We start from the raw sequence: 17,211 nt of genomic DNA, 5'->3' as shown, positions 1-17,211 counted from the left end.
CTGTCTGCTGATATCTGTAACTCACATCTGCAGAAGTGAATACATCTAACTTTGGGATATGGTTAGATTTCCCTGAAGAAGTTATGACAACAGATCTCATGGCGTCAATTAATATATGTGAATACCTAGTTAAATATATTGGATCCTTTCTCACTAGCTACAACTACAGTATACCCCACTTTTAGTTTACTGTATGAATGAAGGCAAATCAAGAGGCAGTGTTGCCACTAACTTTTCCTTCAGGCCTTGAGACAGCTACCTAACAATGACATGGGGAACTGTCTTCTCAGAATTTGGATCAGCAAAGAGGAAGATACAAAGCTGTGCCCACTGCTGTGAATACACCTGCATCTACCATATAGTGTAGGGCTGGTACATTCAGCAAAGTAATAGTCAGCTGTGGCCTGAAACTTAACTTCATAACCATCTTATAAAACTGTTTCTGGCAGACATCTTGCAATGCTAATGAATAGGAATGTTAACATGGGACTAGTTCAGAGGACATGAATTTCTGGTCCAGTTTGTAATGGGGTGCTATTGTTATACCCCTGGGTTAACTACCATATAAGTAAATATCGGGAAGTGTGAATTAACTCTCATAAAAGTAAGTTGAGCGGACCATTTAAAGAAGCAACTGGATTCCATTGAACCCGAGAAGATGTCTGCTGCAGACCCAAATTTGTAGACTTGGTATTGTGTAATGTGACAGGTTTAATTAATGACCTCAGAGTGAAGGCACCTTAGGTAGCAGTGAACACAACATGATTGAATTTTACATCCAGCTTGAAAGGGAGAAGAGTGGGTTTAAGACTAGTATTTTAAACTTAAATAAGGGCAATGATGTTGGCATGAAAGCTGAGTTAGCTGAAATTAACTGGGATACTAGGCTAGGGGATAGATGAATAGAGAAACAGTGGCAGACATTTAAGGGGATTTTCCAGTATACTAAAAATAAGTATATTCCTACTATAAAGAAAAATTCTAAAGGGAGGACCCAACATCCGTGGTTAATGAAAGAAGTTAGAAGTTAAACTTAAGGAAAAAGCATATACCTGCCCAAAAATAAGTGGCAGTTCAGATGATTGGTCAGAATATAAAGAATGACCAAAAGGTTAATCAGGAGAACAAAATTAGAGTATGAGAAGAAGCTACCTAAAAATGTAAAAACAGATAGCAACAGTTTCTACAGGTATTTAAAAAGAAAACGAGTAAGTAAAGTGAGCGATGATCCTCTAGAATGGACATCATTCATGGGATGTAGGCTTTGCTGGCTGGGCCAACATTTATTGCCAATCCCTAGTTGCCCTTGAGAAAGTGGTGGTGAGTTGCCTTCTTGAACTGCTGCAGTCCATTTTAGGAAGGGAGTTCCAGGATTTTGACCCAGTGACAGTGAAGCAACGGCAATATATTTCCAAGTCAGGATGGTGAGTGACTTGGAGGGGAACTTCCAGGTGGTGGTGTTCCCATCTATCTGCTGACCTTGTCCTTCTAGATGGTAGTGGTTGTGGGTTTGGAAGGTGCTGTCTATGGAGCATTGGTGAATTCCTGCAGTACATCTTGTACACACTGCTGATACTGTGCGTGGGTGATGGAGGGAGTGAATGTTTGTGGATGTGGTGCCAATCAAGTGGGTTACTTTGTCCTGGATGGTGTTAAGCTTCTTGAGTGTTGTGGGAGCTGCATTCGTCCAGGCAAGTGGGGAGTATTCCATCACACTCCTGACTTGTGCCTTGTAGATGGTGGGCAGGCTTTGGGGAGTTAGGAGGTGAGTTATTTGTGGCAGGATTCCTAGCCTCTGACCTGCTCTTGTAGCTACAGTATTTATATGGCTAGTCCAGTTAAGTTTCTGGTCAAGGGTAACCCTCAGGATGTTGATAGTGGGGGATTCAGTGATGGTATAGCCATTGAATGTCAAGGGGCGATGGTTAGATTCTCTCTTGTTGGAGGTGGTTCATTGTCTGGCACGTGTGTGGCGAGAATGTTACTTGCCACTTGTCAGCCCAAGCCTGGATATTGTCCAGATCTTGCTGCATTTGGACATGGGCTGCTTCAGTATCTCAGGAGTTGTGAATGGTGCTGAGCATTGTGCAATCATCAGCAAACATTCCCACTTCTGATCTAATGATGGAAGGAAGGTCATTGATGAAGCAGCCGAAGACGGTTGGATCAAGGACACTACCTTGAGGAACTCCTGCAGTGATGTCCTGGAGCTGAGATGATTGACCTTCAACAACCACAACCACCTTCCTTTGGGCTAGGTATGACACCCACTAGTGGAGAGTTTTCCCCCTGATTCCCATTGACTCCAGTTTTGCTAGGGCTCCTTGAGGCCACACTTGGTCAAATGTGGCCTTGATGTCAAGAGCAGTCACTCTCACCTCACCTCGGGAGTTCAGCTCCTTTGTCCATGTTTGAACCAAGGCTATAATGAGGTCAGGAGCTGAGTGGTTCTGGCAGAACCCAAATTGAACATCAGTTATTAGGTTATTGCTAACTGCCGCTTAATAACACTGTTGGTGACTCCTCTTCCATTACTTTACTGATGATTGCGAGCAGGCTGATGGAGTGGTAATTGGCCAGCTTGGATTTTTCCTGCTGTTTGCGTACAGGACATACCTGGACAATTTTCCACATAGCTGGGTAGATGCCAGTGTTGTAGCTGTGCTGGAACAGCTTGGCTAGAGGTGCAGAAAGTGCAGGAGCACAAGTCTTCAGTACTATTGCTGGAATATTGTCAGGGCCCATAGCCTTTGCGATACCCAGTGCCTTCAGCCGTTTTTTGACCTCATGTGGAGTGAATTGAATTGGCTGAAGACTGGTCTCTGTGACACTAGGGACCTCCAGAAGAGGCCGAGATGGATCTACCAATTGGCACTTTTGGCTGGAGATGGTAGCAAATGCTTCAACCTTATCTTTTGCACTGCTGTGCTGGGCTTCCCCGTCATTGAAGATGGGGATATTTGTGGAGCATCCTCTTCCAGTGAGTTGTTTAATTTTCCACCACCATTCATGACTGGATATGGCAGGACTGCAGAGCTTAGAGATGATCTGTTGGTTGTGGGATCACTTAGCTCTGTCTATCACTTGCTGCTTATGCTGTTTGGCATGCAAGTATTCCTGTATTATAGCTTCACCAGGTTGTCACCTCATTTTTAGGTATGCCTGGTGCTGCTCCATGGCTTACCCTCCTGCACTCTTTGTTAAACCAGGATTGATGGTAATGGTAGAGTGGGGGATATGCTGGGCCATGAGGTAACAGATTGTGTTTGAGTACAAATTTGCTGCTGTTGATGGTCTACAGCGCCTCATGGATTCCCAGTCTTGAGTTGCTAGATCTGTTTAAAATCTATCCCACTTAGCACAGTGGTAGTGCCACACAACAGGAGGCAGGACTTTGTCTCCACAACAACTGTGCAGTGGTCACTCCTACCAATACAGTCATGGACATATGCATCTATGGCAGGCAGATTGGTGAGGATGAAGTCAAGTATGTTTTTCCTGCTTGTTGGTTCCATCACCACCTGCCACAGACCCAGTCTAGCAGCTGTGTCCTTTAGGACTCAGCCAGCTCAGTCAGTAGTGGTGCTACCGAGCCACTCTTGGTGATGGACATTGAAGTCCCCCACCCAGAGTATATTCTGCACCCTTGCCACCCTCAGTACTTCCCCCTAGTGGTGTTCAACATAGAGGAGCACTGATTCATCAGCTGAGGAAGGCTTCCTTGCCCATGTTTGGCCTGATGCCATGAGACTTCATGAGGTCTGGAGTCAATATTGAGAACTCCCAGGGCAACTCCCTCTCAACTGTACAACCACCTCTGCTGGGTCTGTCCTGCTGGTGGGACAGGACACACCCAGGGGTGGTATGGTGGTGTCTGGGACATTATCTATGAGGTAAGATTCCGTGAGGATGACTATGTCAGGCTGTTGCTAGTCTATGAGACACCTCTCCCAATTTTGGGCACAGATGTTAGTAAGGAGGACTCTGCAATGTCAGTAGGGCTGAGTTTGTCTTTTCCAGTGCCTTGGTCAATGCCAGGAGAGGCTTTGATACAACTGAGTGGCATGCTAGGCCGTTTCAGAGGGCATTTAAGAGTCAACCACATTACTGTGGGTCTGGAGTCATATGTAGGCCAGACCAGGTAATGGCATCAGTGAACCAGATGGATTTTTACAACAATGAACAATGGTTCTTTTAATTGCAGATTTTTTTTATTGAATTCAAATTCCACCATCTGCCATGGTGGGATTTGAACCCAGGTCCCAGAGCATTACCCCAGGTCTCTATATTACGAGTCCAGTGATAATACCACTATGCCATTGCCTCCCCTCGAGGTAGGTTAATAGTAAATAATCAGGAAATAGCAGATGAAATCAACAAGTATTTTACTTCTGTGTTCACTATAGAGGATTCAAGAAAACATTCCCGTAACAGCTATAAATCTGGAAGTGGAAGGGAGAGGGGACCTTGGTAAAATTACATTCAATAGGGAAGCAGTACTGAGCAAATTGATGGATCTGTGTGCTTACAGGTCTCCAGGTCCTGATGGACTTCATCCTAGGATCTTAAAAGAGATGACTAATGAGGTGGTGGATGTGTTGGTGCTAATTTTCCAAAATTCGCTAGATTCTGGAAAGGTTCTATCAGACTGGAAAGTAGCAAATAAGACCTCTCTATTCAAGAAGGGAGGGAGGCAGAAAACAGAAAACTATAGGCCAGTGACTTGATGTCTGTTGTGGGGAAGATGTTAGAATTGATCATCAAGGAGGCTAAAGCTGGGCACGTAGAGAAACTCAAGGTAATTGGGAAGAGTCAGCATGGTTTTGCGAAAGAAAAATCATATTTAACCAATTTATTGGAGTACTTTGAAGAAGTAACATGTGCTGTGGATAAAGGGGAGCCTGTAGATGTGCTGTACTTGGCATTTGATAAGGTGCCACATCAAAGGTTATTGCAGAAAATAAAAGCTCATGGTGTAGGTAAGATATAAGCATGGATAGAAGATTGGCTGGCTGGCAGAAAACAGAGAGTATGTATAAATGGATCTTTTACTGATTGGCAAGATGTGACAAGTAAGGTCCCGCAGGGGCCTCAACTTTTTGCAATTTATATCAATGATTTAGATGAGGGAGTGAAGACATGGTAGCTAAATTTGCAGATGACACAAAGATAGGTGGGAAAGTATGTTGTGAAGAGGACATGAGGAGGTTGCGGACCCCAGAGTGAGTGGGCAACAATCTGGCAAGTGGAGTATAATGTTGGAAAATGTGAATTTGTTCAGTTTGGCAGGAAGAATAAGAAAGCAGAGTATTACTTAAACAGAGAATGGCTGCAGAATTCCGAGGTGCAGAGGGATCTAAGTATTCTTGTGCATGAGTCACAAAAAGTCAATATGCAGGTGCAGCAATTAATTAAGAAGGCTAATGGAATGCTATCCTTTATAACGAGAGGAATTGAACATAAAAGTAAGGATATTTTGCTTATGGTATACTGGGTGGGTATTGGTGAGACCACATCTTGAATATTGTGTGCAGTCTTGGCCTCTATATTTCAGGAAGGATGTAGATGCACTGGGGGTAGTTCAGAGGAGGTTTATTAGACCTGGAATGAGGGGTTGTCTCATGAGGAAAGGTTAGACAGACAGGGCTTGTTTCCGCTGGACTTTAGAAGAGTGAAAGGTGACTTGATTGAAGTATATAAGATCCTGAATGGTATTGACAAGGTGAATGTGGAATGGCGTTTCCTCTTCTGAGTTTAGAACTAGGGGCCACTGTTTTAAAATTAGGGGTTGTCCTTTTGGGACAGAGATGATGAGAAATTTTTTCCCTCAGAGAGTTGTGCGACTTTGGAACTCTGCCTCCGAAGGTGGTGGAGGCGGGGTCATTGAAAATTTTTAAAGCAGCGGTACACAGATTCTTGTTGGGCAAAGGAATGAAACGGTATCGGGGGATAGATGGAAATGTGGAATTCAAAGCACAAACAGATCAGCCATGATCTTACTGAATGGCAGAGCAGGCTCAAGGGGCTGAATGGCCTACTTCTGCTCCTGTTTCAGATGTTCTTACGCTCGTATGCAACAACTCATAACAAAAATATATTCTTCCACTCAATAAGTGTGTCCACTGACACAGCCTTTTCACTGAAACTGACTGAGCGTCACTTGTACAAAATTAATAGGAGTCAAGCAGCATTATCACAACTTCTGAGGCATGTAAATATCATTAATGCAGGCATGGCATGATAGGATGCTTTTATTTTGTTGCTGCTTATAATTTCCTATTTATCCTAGGTAGTCCTAATTAGCAGGTAGGAATGCCTCATAATGATTTTATATTTCTGAAAAATGCCGGTGTAATGCCAGATATGTAGACTGGTGGATCAGATCAAACAGTATGTCCGTTCAGCTGTTCACAACAGGCAGAGTACTGACCATACTCAACCAGCCCTTGCTTGCAAAACTCAGAACAAAATGTCCAACATTAGATGTGATTCTGCGATCAGACAACACTTACCAAACAATCCAGAGTGTGCTAAGAATTAACTAACAATCAATTTAAGATTATGAGTAGGGCTTGCTATGTGGCTTACTTATGCTTTCTAGAGGAAACATATATTCATACACAGGGCGCTGTCCTCTGCTAACAAAAAGAACATGTGCGAGCATTGAGCTTTTTTCAACTAAACAAGAGCTTGGTGAACAACTCTTCCCAGGTGCATTCTCAATTGCAATGCCGCTATCAATCAGAGTCCACTTGGTAAACAATCAGCAACCCTTTATCATGTAGTATACATTTGTTGTCCTCTTTGAAATTTGGTATTCTTGCAATTCTGTCCTGATGAATGCAATACGAAAAGCTTCACCAGCATGTTTCTTTTCTTAGCAATTCTCAAGTTCTGTACTACCAACTGACTATTTGTACTGATTTTGTTAGTGTATCTGCTAAGCTTTTGAAAACCATTCTTTACATTTTTGTTTACAAATTGAGCAAAGTTAGACCGTCACTGTCCAAGAAAACAATAATCAATTGGGTGTAGTATCAGAGGATCATGCACTCATGAAAGAGAACTCGAGCAGGGTGAAAAACATTTCCAAAGGTTGGTGGGGGGGGGGGGGGGGGGGGGGCGGGCGGGTGGGATGGGGGCGCGGGGGTGGGTGAGAAAACTGGTAGATAAAGAAAGAGGCATTTTCAAGCAAGATGAATTCATAAGTATGTTATCGATAGATGTGTTAATCTCTTCATCTGTCTAGAAATAAAATCAAATAATATGAATATACTAACCAACACACATCGTACCCAGTGCTGTGATGGCACTCAGCAAGGTACGCAAAGATATCCCCAAGCTTTGTAAAAGTCGAACCAAAGGGGGGATTCCATTTTTTACACAAATTTTGTCTTGTTGCTCTTTGTTGCACTCACTCAGGGCAATCAATGCCTGACAAGCTAAATAAAAGAACAATAAGTTTAGTTTCAAATATTTGGTATTAGAACAGTGAAATCTTGAACTTTACATTGGGCAGAATTTTTCCCTCGTTGCACGCCCGCTCCGAGTGGGAGAAAAATAATGTACGATGACGTCGGGCGACTGTCCTGAGATCATCACCCACTTGCGCGATATTTCGGTAGGTGGGTGCACGTGAGAGTCGGCAGCGCACCCACCGACAATTAAGAGGGCTGTTAAGCCCATTAATTATATTGAATATTTCCCTGCCTGTCTAACCTTACGGTTGGTGGGTGGGCGAATAGGCCAAGCAGCCTTTGTATTTTTTGCAAAACCTCCTCCGCGGGCGGGACGAGGTTTCAACCAGTGATTAAAAAACTTTTAATACTCATTTTTAACATATTCCTGCTCATGTGACATGAGGGGATGTTTTCCTTATTTTTCAATTGTTTATTTTTATTGTTAAAAATTTTCAGCTCCCTGAGCCAGGTTTGTGCCTTCAGGGAGCTTTCACTGAGCACATTTGTGTGCATGCACTGACTTCCACGCTTGCCCTCTTTCCCCCCCACCCACCCACCCAGGCAGCGTTGGGCGTTTCAGCACGCGATTCACGTTGGCTGGCCGTTAATTGGCCAGCCAGTGTGAAATTGTGATCTGGGCCTGATCATGGGCAGGCAGTTGGTTTCACAGTTGCTCCCAGGCCTGCCTACTGCGCCCGACCGATGAGGTAAAAATCCTGCCCATTAAAATTCTCACTTTCACTTGAACATATCACTGGGGAAAAAAATTGAATCAACATACATTGCAATTGGCAAGGATAAATTAAAAGCAAGTACCATTTGATTGTTTTTATAGTTGAAATGTAAAGTTAAACCATTAAAGAAGATATATGTACAATTTAATTTGTTGCAATGTTAATGTACCTTAGTATGCTCAGTTTTTTTAATATACAAGTTTATCTCTGTTGGCATTGCTTACAGGGAATAAAAACCAACTGTTTTCTTCTGGTGAAGGAGTGTTAGAAGCTGGGGTAATTTGACCAGGGTACACAAACATGATTCAGTACCCACTTTAAAGCCTTATGTTCTGCCCATAATTCTGTATAGTGCTTTGATTTGCTATTACTTTTAGCTAAACAGCAAAATATATCATAACTTAGGAAGCAGAGAAGTAGTATGAACATGGGAATATCTCTGCAGTACAAGAAAGAATACACGTCTAAAGTATTTTATTGATTGTAAAGCACTGGCAAATCTTGAGGTCATGAAAAGTGCTATATAAATACAAATTTTTCTTTTTACAGACTTGAGGATCTGGGAGATGATGTAAAACTGAGGAGCTATAGCAGAACTATTGGCAAGAGAACGTTATTACATCATGACATGTTTACATATTAGTTCTATCATGTACCCAGGCATAGGAATTTATAATGGAAAAATTGACAGCAATTCTAGGCAGAAATAGAATTTTAAATATAAATATCATAGATAAAATACATTTTAAAAATATTCATTCTTGGGATCTAAGTGTTGTATAAAGGCTGACATTTATTGTCCATCCCTCACTGTTCAAGCAGTTTGATACAACCAAATGGCTTAGGACTACTTCAAAAGGCAGCTAAGTGTTGCTGTGAGACTAGAGTCACACGTAGGCAAAATTATTAAGGCAAATTTTTTAATTTTGACACTAAAATTGCTAACAGAACAACACATGTCATGGTGGATCTTATACCAGAAGCTCATTGACAGTGAGAGAAGGTTAAATATTACAATATTGTGCGCAAAGGTTGCAATTGTTGTAAGAGGTGGGGTGGGTTCTATTAGGGATAAAGTGGATGACATATGTTTAAAGGTGCAGGGTAAAGAGCAAAGTTGATAAGTACTCTGTGTCTGATGAAGAGGAAGCTGACAAAATATCAGTAGAAGTGGAGATGGTAGAGGTGATGGATGGGGTGAAAATTGAAAAATAGGAGGTACTGAAAAGGCTGACTTGGCGTAGACTGGATAAGACACCTGGTCCAAATGGCTTGCATCCCAGGTTACTAAAGGAAGGGGGATGGAAATCATGGATAAACTTGTGATAACCTTCCAGTCTTCCCTAGATAATGGGGAAGCATCAGAGGACTGGAGAGTGGCAAATGTGACACCCTTATTCAACAAAGTATGTAAGGACAGTCTTAGTAAGTATAGGCTAGTTAGTTTAATATCAGTGTGGGTAAGGATTTAAAGACAATAATTAGGGAAAATAATCATCAGATACTTGGAGGGGTTTGAGTTAGTTAAGGATAACTAACACAGATTTGAAAAGGGACATCATGCTTGACTAATTTAATTAAATTTTTTGATGAAGTAACAGAGAAGGTTGATGAAGAGAATGCAGTGGATGTTGTCTATATAGATTTTAAGGGCGGAATCATCCCAGATTTGCACTTAGTATGGTGGCGGGCGAGTAAAATGATGTTTTACCAACCAGCCCTGATGGCGGGTTTTCATGTCATATCGTCCCAAACCCGCTGCATTACTTATGCATTCCTGGGAAACACGCCATTTCCATGGTGGGCTGGCTCTCATTCACCTGCCACGCCATCACCTCGCCAATTCATCATGCTGGGTGCCATATTTAAATTGCAGCTGCGCACACAAATCTCAGTGCTTCTAGCCCATTACCGCTGCAGGGACGACGTCTATGAAAGGCAAAAAGACTGCAGTCCCCAGGTTTAGCAACGCATCACAGGAATGCCTTCTGGATGCTGTGGAGGCCTGTGCGATGTCCTCTACTCCTGCTCTGGCTGCAGGATGGGCAGTGGCGTGACCAACCAGGCTTGGGAGGTGGTGGCAGCTGTGGTCTGCGCCAACACCCATCAAAAGAGGACAGCCACCCAGTGCCGCAAGAGTATGAATGATCTCTTCCATTCCACAAGGATAAGTCACTCTTCTCATCACTCTCAACTCACACACTCACAAACCCATCACACATCCACAGAGCCCTCACTCATTGCCAGTTCAAGGGACATCACTCTTTCACACCCACCTTCATTGTCCTCATTCCATTCATGGAACCATTCACCACCCACACATTCCAGGCATACTTATCATCTGGCCTGGCAGAAGTCCTGCTTGCACTTTCTCCATCTCTATTCATGCAGGAGAAGCTGGCACATGATAAAAGGGAGAGGTCACAGACTGGTGGAGGAATGCCTGAAATCAAGGTCCTCACGGACTTTGAAAACAGAGCCATCCAGCTGGGGGTGACAATCTGGTTGGTCCTGTGCTGATGGTGAGATTGGCGGTGCTCTACCAAGCGAGGGTCCAGTAGTGCAACGCCCATCAGACAACCATTCTGTGAGTGATGTGTCCTGTTTCACAGGCCACTGCCAAGCACTAATTACCTCCCCTTGCTTCTGCAGGCACATCTGGAAAACAGCCGACAGAATCCATGACCCAGGGCCTCCAATCAAGCCCCGAGGAAACCTCTAATGAGGAATCTGAAGGCACTCTCCTTGAAGTCCCGCCACAGCGCTCACCCATACCCTCCACCAGCGCAGAGACACACACCACAATGGGACCTAGCTTTCGAATAGCCTCGGGATCACAATCTGCTGAGCACATCCCACAGCAGGCAGCAGCAGGGTCGTCCCAGGTGTCCAGCACTCAGCGGACTGCTGGAGGCCAGAAATTTGCTGAGTACGAGTCAGATGATGAGCCTCTGGACTCGGTCATGTCACAGTTGCTGGAGATGCAAAGGTAAGCTCGGGAGTCAGCCTGGGGGCCATGGGCACCCATAGGGAAGAGGATCAGCAGCTGTTCCCACCAGGGCCATCCATCCAGGTGGCTCTGGGAGTGTCTGGCCCATCCAAATCCCCTCTCCCTGTGACCCCAGCAGCTCCAGCTCCACAGGGCGAGGAGGATAGCAGTGCCACACAGCAGGGCCCTGAAAGCAGGCCGGGGCTCTTCGGGTCTCAGCCCCCAGAGGAGGCTCGTCAAAGTCATCGCAGACGGGGCATGGCAGTCAGCAGGCTGCCTCCACCTCTGCTGTGGATGTCCAGGGAGTACTGTCAGGATGATATAATAATTTTCATAATGTTACTGGAATTTATTGTAAAATAGATTAATTGTGTGTGTGTGTGTGTGTGTGTGTGTGTGTGACTTGATCGAATTAAATGAAGCTGGTCTGTAGGCCTTAATGTAACAGAAGATAAGCTAGGTCTGAAATGTTAGGTAGGTAAATATAGATGTAAAGAGAACATTTGCATTTTTAAATAACTAGATTGAATTCAAGAGAGGGAGTGAAATATTACATCCAGCCAGAAGAAGCCAAACAGCGTGTTTACTTTTCCCAAAGATATTGGTAACATTGGTACTATGATAGATTTTATTATTAGATAGGTAAAAGTCCAAAGACAAAGTGAAAAGACAAAGTGAAACAATGAGAATTTGCATTCAAAGGGGAAAGTACGTATAAAGGAGTGAAGGTTGTGTGTAAGGGCAAGCATTCTAAGATCTAAACCAAGTATGAAAAAGCCTCCAGCATCTAACTATCAAGCTGCTGTCTACAAATAACTGAAGTTAAGAAAACTCACTTTAAATTGGAATGTTCAGCGTACTCTGTTTCTTTGCCTGGGTCTTTTAAAATCTATGTGTCTTACCGTTGCCTTAATGAAAGTGTAACTGGGAATTAGATTAACTAGGGGATTTAGAAGTCATCATAGTAGAAATTTGTAGATCTATGCATGTGCTTGAAATCATTTCTTCTATTAATAAAAGTTTAAGTTAGTTTTGTAAGAAACCTATAAGACTTGATGGCCTTCTTTTACTGAGTTCAAAGGCTGCATCTCAAAATAAGCACAAATTGCAAAAATAGTTGTGGCAGCTGCTTCAAGTTTCTCTCTGGGATTTGGGCAGCTTGGCATTTATCATCCGCCTACCATAACAGCACCAAGACATTGTGGCAGTGTTAAGAAGGCTAAGAAGATGCAATTGCACAGCCTAGGCACGGGTGTTAATAAACTCCCAAGAACGTCTCCCTGCCTATGGCTCCTTGTTCTGTTGAGCAATGTTCGTGTCATTCTGATGTGAAACCTTTCTGCACAAGATAAAGACGAGTGTCTCTTCCCTGTGCTTTGTGCAGCCTGCAGACTAAAGTGATGGTCCAGCCTCACAGTCCCTGGACACGTTATTGATGCCTGTGCCTTGATGGTGCTCGTCATTGTTGTCAGAATGTAGTGGGCAGGCATCACAGAGCTCCATCATTCTCTCTGTATGCTCTCAGCACCTTTAAGCTGGGGCTAGCCCCCATCTCTTCACCATGTGTGAACAATGACGCTATGCTCCTGAAGGGCCTAGGTGCTGAAGGATCAGGGCAAAGAATCAGATGCGTCTAAAGTTTAATGGTTGTGTTTCTATGATATGACCCTGATCACAGAGCGCAAGTGAGCAGCCTTCGGCCAGACAGGTATCAGACATTCTCAGAGGCTATGACAAGATCTATGGATGCCCTCACTGCATGTGGTCATCATCCTCCTGCAATCGAGTGGCTATTAGGGCCTCCACTGCATCTCCATGACAGGAGCATTCTCATTGAGGGTATGCACACTGCCATTAGCCAGGCTGGAGTCAAACTTTCACAGGGGCAATGTAAGGATCTATGGTGTCTCCTCACTGCATGTCATCACCATCCTCCACAAATCTAGCAGCTATGGTGGCCTCCCAAGTGTGCCTGCCTTGTCTGGCCAGTGTGAGGGCCTCCTCCCTGTTATCATTGCCTTGGAGGATCTCCGCACCCTCATCGTGGTTGGCTTCCTCCTCATCCAAGGAGACCTCCAGCTCCTCCATCTCCTCCTCAGCAAGCTCCTCTCCCAGTTGCAGTGCCAGGTTGTAAAGGGCGCAGCAGGTGATGATGATGCGTGATACCCTCTTTGGACTATACTGAAAGGCTCCACCAAACTGGCCCAGGCACCAGAACCTTACTTTCAGCATCCCGATGGTCTACTCCACCAAGTTGCGAGTTGCAGCATGAGCCTTATTATACTGTTGCTCTGCAGAAGTCTGAGGCCACTGCAATGGTGTCATCAGCCACATCCTCCGTGGGTAATCCTTGTCCCCGAGGAGCTTCTGTGGACCCTGGAATACATCAGGGATCTGTGACCGACTGAGGATGTAGGTGTTGTGCACACTCCCTGGAAGCCATGCACAGATCTGCAGGGCGAGTTTCTGGTGGTCACACACCAGCTGCACATTCAGTGAATAGAACCTCTTGAGATTGATGTAGCTGATTGCGTGTTGCGACGGAAACCTGAGCACCATGTGACTGCAGTCAATGGAACCCTGCACTGGTGGGAAACTCAAGGTCTGGGAAAACCCAATCACTCTTGCATGCTGACTCTCCTGGTCCTGGGTGACATGCACAAACTTGTGTGCCCTTGTGAAGATGGCATTTGTGACCTCATGGATGTATTTGTGGGTGGACGCTTGTGATATCCCACAGAAGTCACCTGTGGAGCCCGGAAAGGAGCCACTGGAATAGAAATTGAGCGCTGCTGTCACTTTCATGGCTACTGGTAGTGGATGCCCTCCATGTCCTCGTGGCACCAAATCCTGCAGCAGGTGGCAGATGTTACTGATTAGTTCTCTGGTCATGTGCATTCTTCGGTGACACTGGTTCTTGATCAACTGCAGGAATGAAAGGTATCATCTATAAACCCTGGGTGTCTCTAAGCACTGACCAGCAATGGCTTACTGTGGCTCTTCGGCTCTGCGGGAGCTCCATTTGCCCCTTCTTCCAGAGGGTACTGCTCCTCCCTCTGCGCAGCCAGGCACCTCAGTTGCTATCTCCTCCATTGTCTTCGCTCTGTGTAGACCATGAGACATACAGCTAGTTCTCCAGGCTTCAAAGATGTACACCTCCTGCAGGATGAACGAGAGAGACATGTGGGTGAGCATGGGTATACTAAGAACCCATCCTGGTTAAGTGTGAAGGCCCCTTTATGCATTGTGGAGAATGCTGGCCACCACTTGGATTTCTAGAGTTCTAGAGTTTAGTGCGCTGCATGGCTGTCAAAGCCCCCACCCACCTCCGCCCCATTCCACCCAACCGATTGGTGGCAGCTTTGCACATTGCACTGCATGCTGTGCTCTCAGCTCAGGTGCAGGCATCCTCCTAACTTACGTTGCGAGGCAGCACTGTTAGCTTCAACCATCGGGGAGACTGGTCCAAACAGGGAAGCTGACATTGCAAGGGGCTGAGAGCATCTCCACCAGTTACTGCTCCATGGCCAGCTTTAGTAAGGAGATTGTACAAAGTGCGCATCATCCAACCGTTCTGCAATCCACTAAAATGGTCATTAATTTGCAGTCTGTGCTCGAGGGGTGAAAAACTCTGGAGCACTTGGTGGCAATTTGATGCCTCTGTGTTTCTTGAGTGGGCAGATAAGCTAGAAGCCCAACTCCAATCACATCAATGGCTGCACCTGATCTGTCTCAGTTGCAGAGAAATGTTCACTTTATATAAGGTGTCCCAAAAGCGTGTCTGCTTCCCTCACCCATCCTACCCCCCCACCCCAAATGCTTGCTTGCTACATTCAACCTCAGGGCAGCCCTAGCCCACCCCCCCCACCCAGTCACCTGAACTGCAGGGCTGCCCTTGCACCCTCCCAAATCACCTCAACTGCAGGGATGCCCTCCCCCCCTGCAAAACGCACCTGAAGCTTGAAGTTCAACAGGCCATACAAGTGTCAGGCAACGACCATCTCCAACAAGAACGAATCCAGCCATGGCCCCTTGACGTTCAAAGGCATTACCATCACTGAATCTCCCACTATCAACATCCTGGGTTACCATCGACCAGAAACTGAACTGGACTCGCCATCTACTGTGGTTACAAGAGCAGGTCAGAGGCTAGGAATCCTGTGACAAATAACTCACCTCCTGATTCTGCAAAGCCTGTCCACCATCTAGTCTGGGAAGAGTGTCCAGCAGTCAGCATCATGGTGAAGCAGTCTGGGAAGAGCGTTCTGCAGTCAGCATCGCAGTGAAGCAGTCTGGGAAGAGTGTCCTGCAGTCAGTTCTTAGTGAAAATAACAAGAGTGACATCACAAGGCTGCGCAAGAGAGCGGCGGAGAGATCAGAACCAGTGCGAGTGCGGGGAAGCTTCAAAACGTGACATCAGCACAAAGGTGAGAGCTGATTGGTGAGTAGTAGGTAAGCATTTTTCTCCAGTTTTTCTCCAACTTAAAATAGATTAAGCTAAGGAACGGTAAGAATTCTAGCTTTTATTTAAGGTACATAAATAATTTAACTTTTTTTTAAATGTATTTAATTTAAAGTAGGGTTTTTTTCAACTAGAGGCATGGCGGGGCAGCTCAATCCCGTGTTATGTACTGTCTGCAACATGTGGGAGGTCCTAGGTGCTCCTTGCACTTTGACCAACCATGTGTGCAGGAAGTACCACTGGCTGCAGCTACTTGAGCTCCGAGTTTCGGAGCTTGAGCAGCAGCTGGAGGCTCTGAGGTGCATCTGCCAGGCTGAGAGTTTTGTGGATAGCACGTTTTTAGATGTGGCCACCCCACAGCTTATGGAAGTGCAGTCAAAGAGGGAATGGGTGACCATCAGTCAGAAGAAAGGTGTCAGGCAGGTAGTCAGGAAATCCCTAGGGTGCATCACGCTCGAGAACTGTTTTTCTTTGTTGGAAAATGGTGAGAGTGATGGTTCCTCTGGGGAGTACAGCCATGTTCATGGCACTGTGAGTGGCTCAGCTGCACGGGGTGGGGGGAGGAAAAAGAGGGAAAGAGCAATAGTTGTAGGAGACTTGATAATAAAGGGAACAGACAGGCATTTATGCAGGTGTAGATATGACTCCAGGATGGTATATTGCCTCCCTGGTGCCAGGGTCAAGGATGTCACTGAACAGCTGCAGGGCATTCTAAAGGGAGAGGGTAAATAGGCAGAGATCATGGTACATATTGGTACCAACGACATGGGTAGGAAGAGGGATGAGATCCTGCAAGCAGAATTTAGGGAGCTAGAAAGCAGAGTAAAAAACAGGATCTCAAAGGTAGTAATCTGTAGATTATTTCCGGTGCCACGGGCTAGTGAGTATAGAATAGGTTAGTGCAGATGAACGCGTGGCTGGAGGGATGGTGCAGGAAGGAGGGCTTTAGATTTCTGGGAGATTGGGACCATTTCTGGGGGTGGAGAGTCTTATACAAGATGGACGGGTTGCACCTGAACTGGAATGGGACCAGTTCTGTTGAAGGGTCATGAGGACGCGAAACGTCAACTCTTTTCTTCTCCGCCGATGCTGCCAGACCTGCTGAGTTTTTCCAGGTAATTCTGTTTTTGTTTTGGATTTCCAGCATCTATAGTTTTTTTGTTTTTATCCTTGCAGGGAGGTTTGCTAGTGCTGTTTGGGAGGGTTTAAACTAACTTGGCAAGGGGGTGGGATCCTGAGAGGAGGTTCAGCGGGGGAGATGCACAGCCAAAACTAGAAGAGAGAGCAAGTGAGTCTGGAAGACATAGAAATCATAGGCCAGTTAAGGCGCAAGGGAGTTTGGCAAGGTTGGATGGTATTTATTTTAATGCAAGGAGACTGATGAATAAGGCAGATGAGTTGAGGGCACAAATTAACACATGGAAGTATGATGCCATTGCTGTCACAGATACATAGTTGAGAAAGGGGCAGGATTGGCAGCTCAATATTCCAGGATATAGGGTCTTCAGGCGAGACAGGAAAGGAGGTTAAAGAGGAGGGGGTATTACAATATTGATCAAGGAATCA

The 17,211-nt window shown here is 45.2% G+C and overlaps 1 protein-coding gene across 1 annotated transcript in view; it reads right to left on the bottom strand.

The window, feature by feature from the left end:
• Positions 1–17,211, bottom strand: part of ankar (ankyrin and armadillo repeat containing) — a 313,107-nt gene that overhangs the window by 42,374 nt on the left and 253,522 nt on the right. Inside the window, exon 17 of the mRNA XM_041200254.1 lies at positions 7,281–7,442. Within this exon, the coding sequence (XP_041056188.1) occupies positions 7,281–7,442 (162 nt within the window). The remainder of the gene's footprint in view (positions 1–7,280; positions 7,443–17,211) is intronic.

This window comes from Carcharodon carcharias, chromosome 12, assembly GCF_017639515.1.
Source record: "Carcharodon carcharias isolate sCarCar2 chromosome 12, sCarCar2.pri, whole genome shotgun sequence".
NCBI lineage: Eukaryota > Metazoa > Chordata > Chondrichthyes > Lamniformes > Lamnidae > Carcharodon > Carcharodon carcharias.
This window is presented reverse-complemented; position numbering and strand designations above follow the sequence as displayed.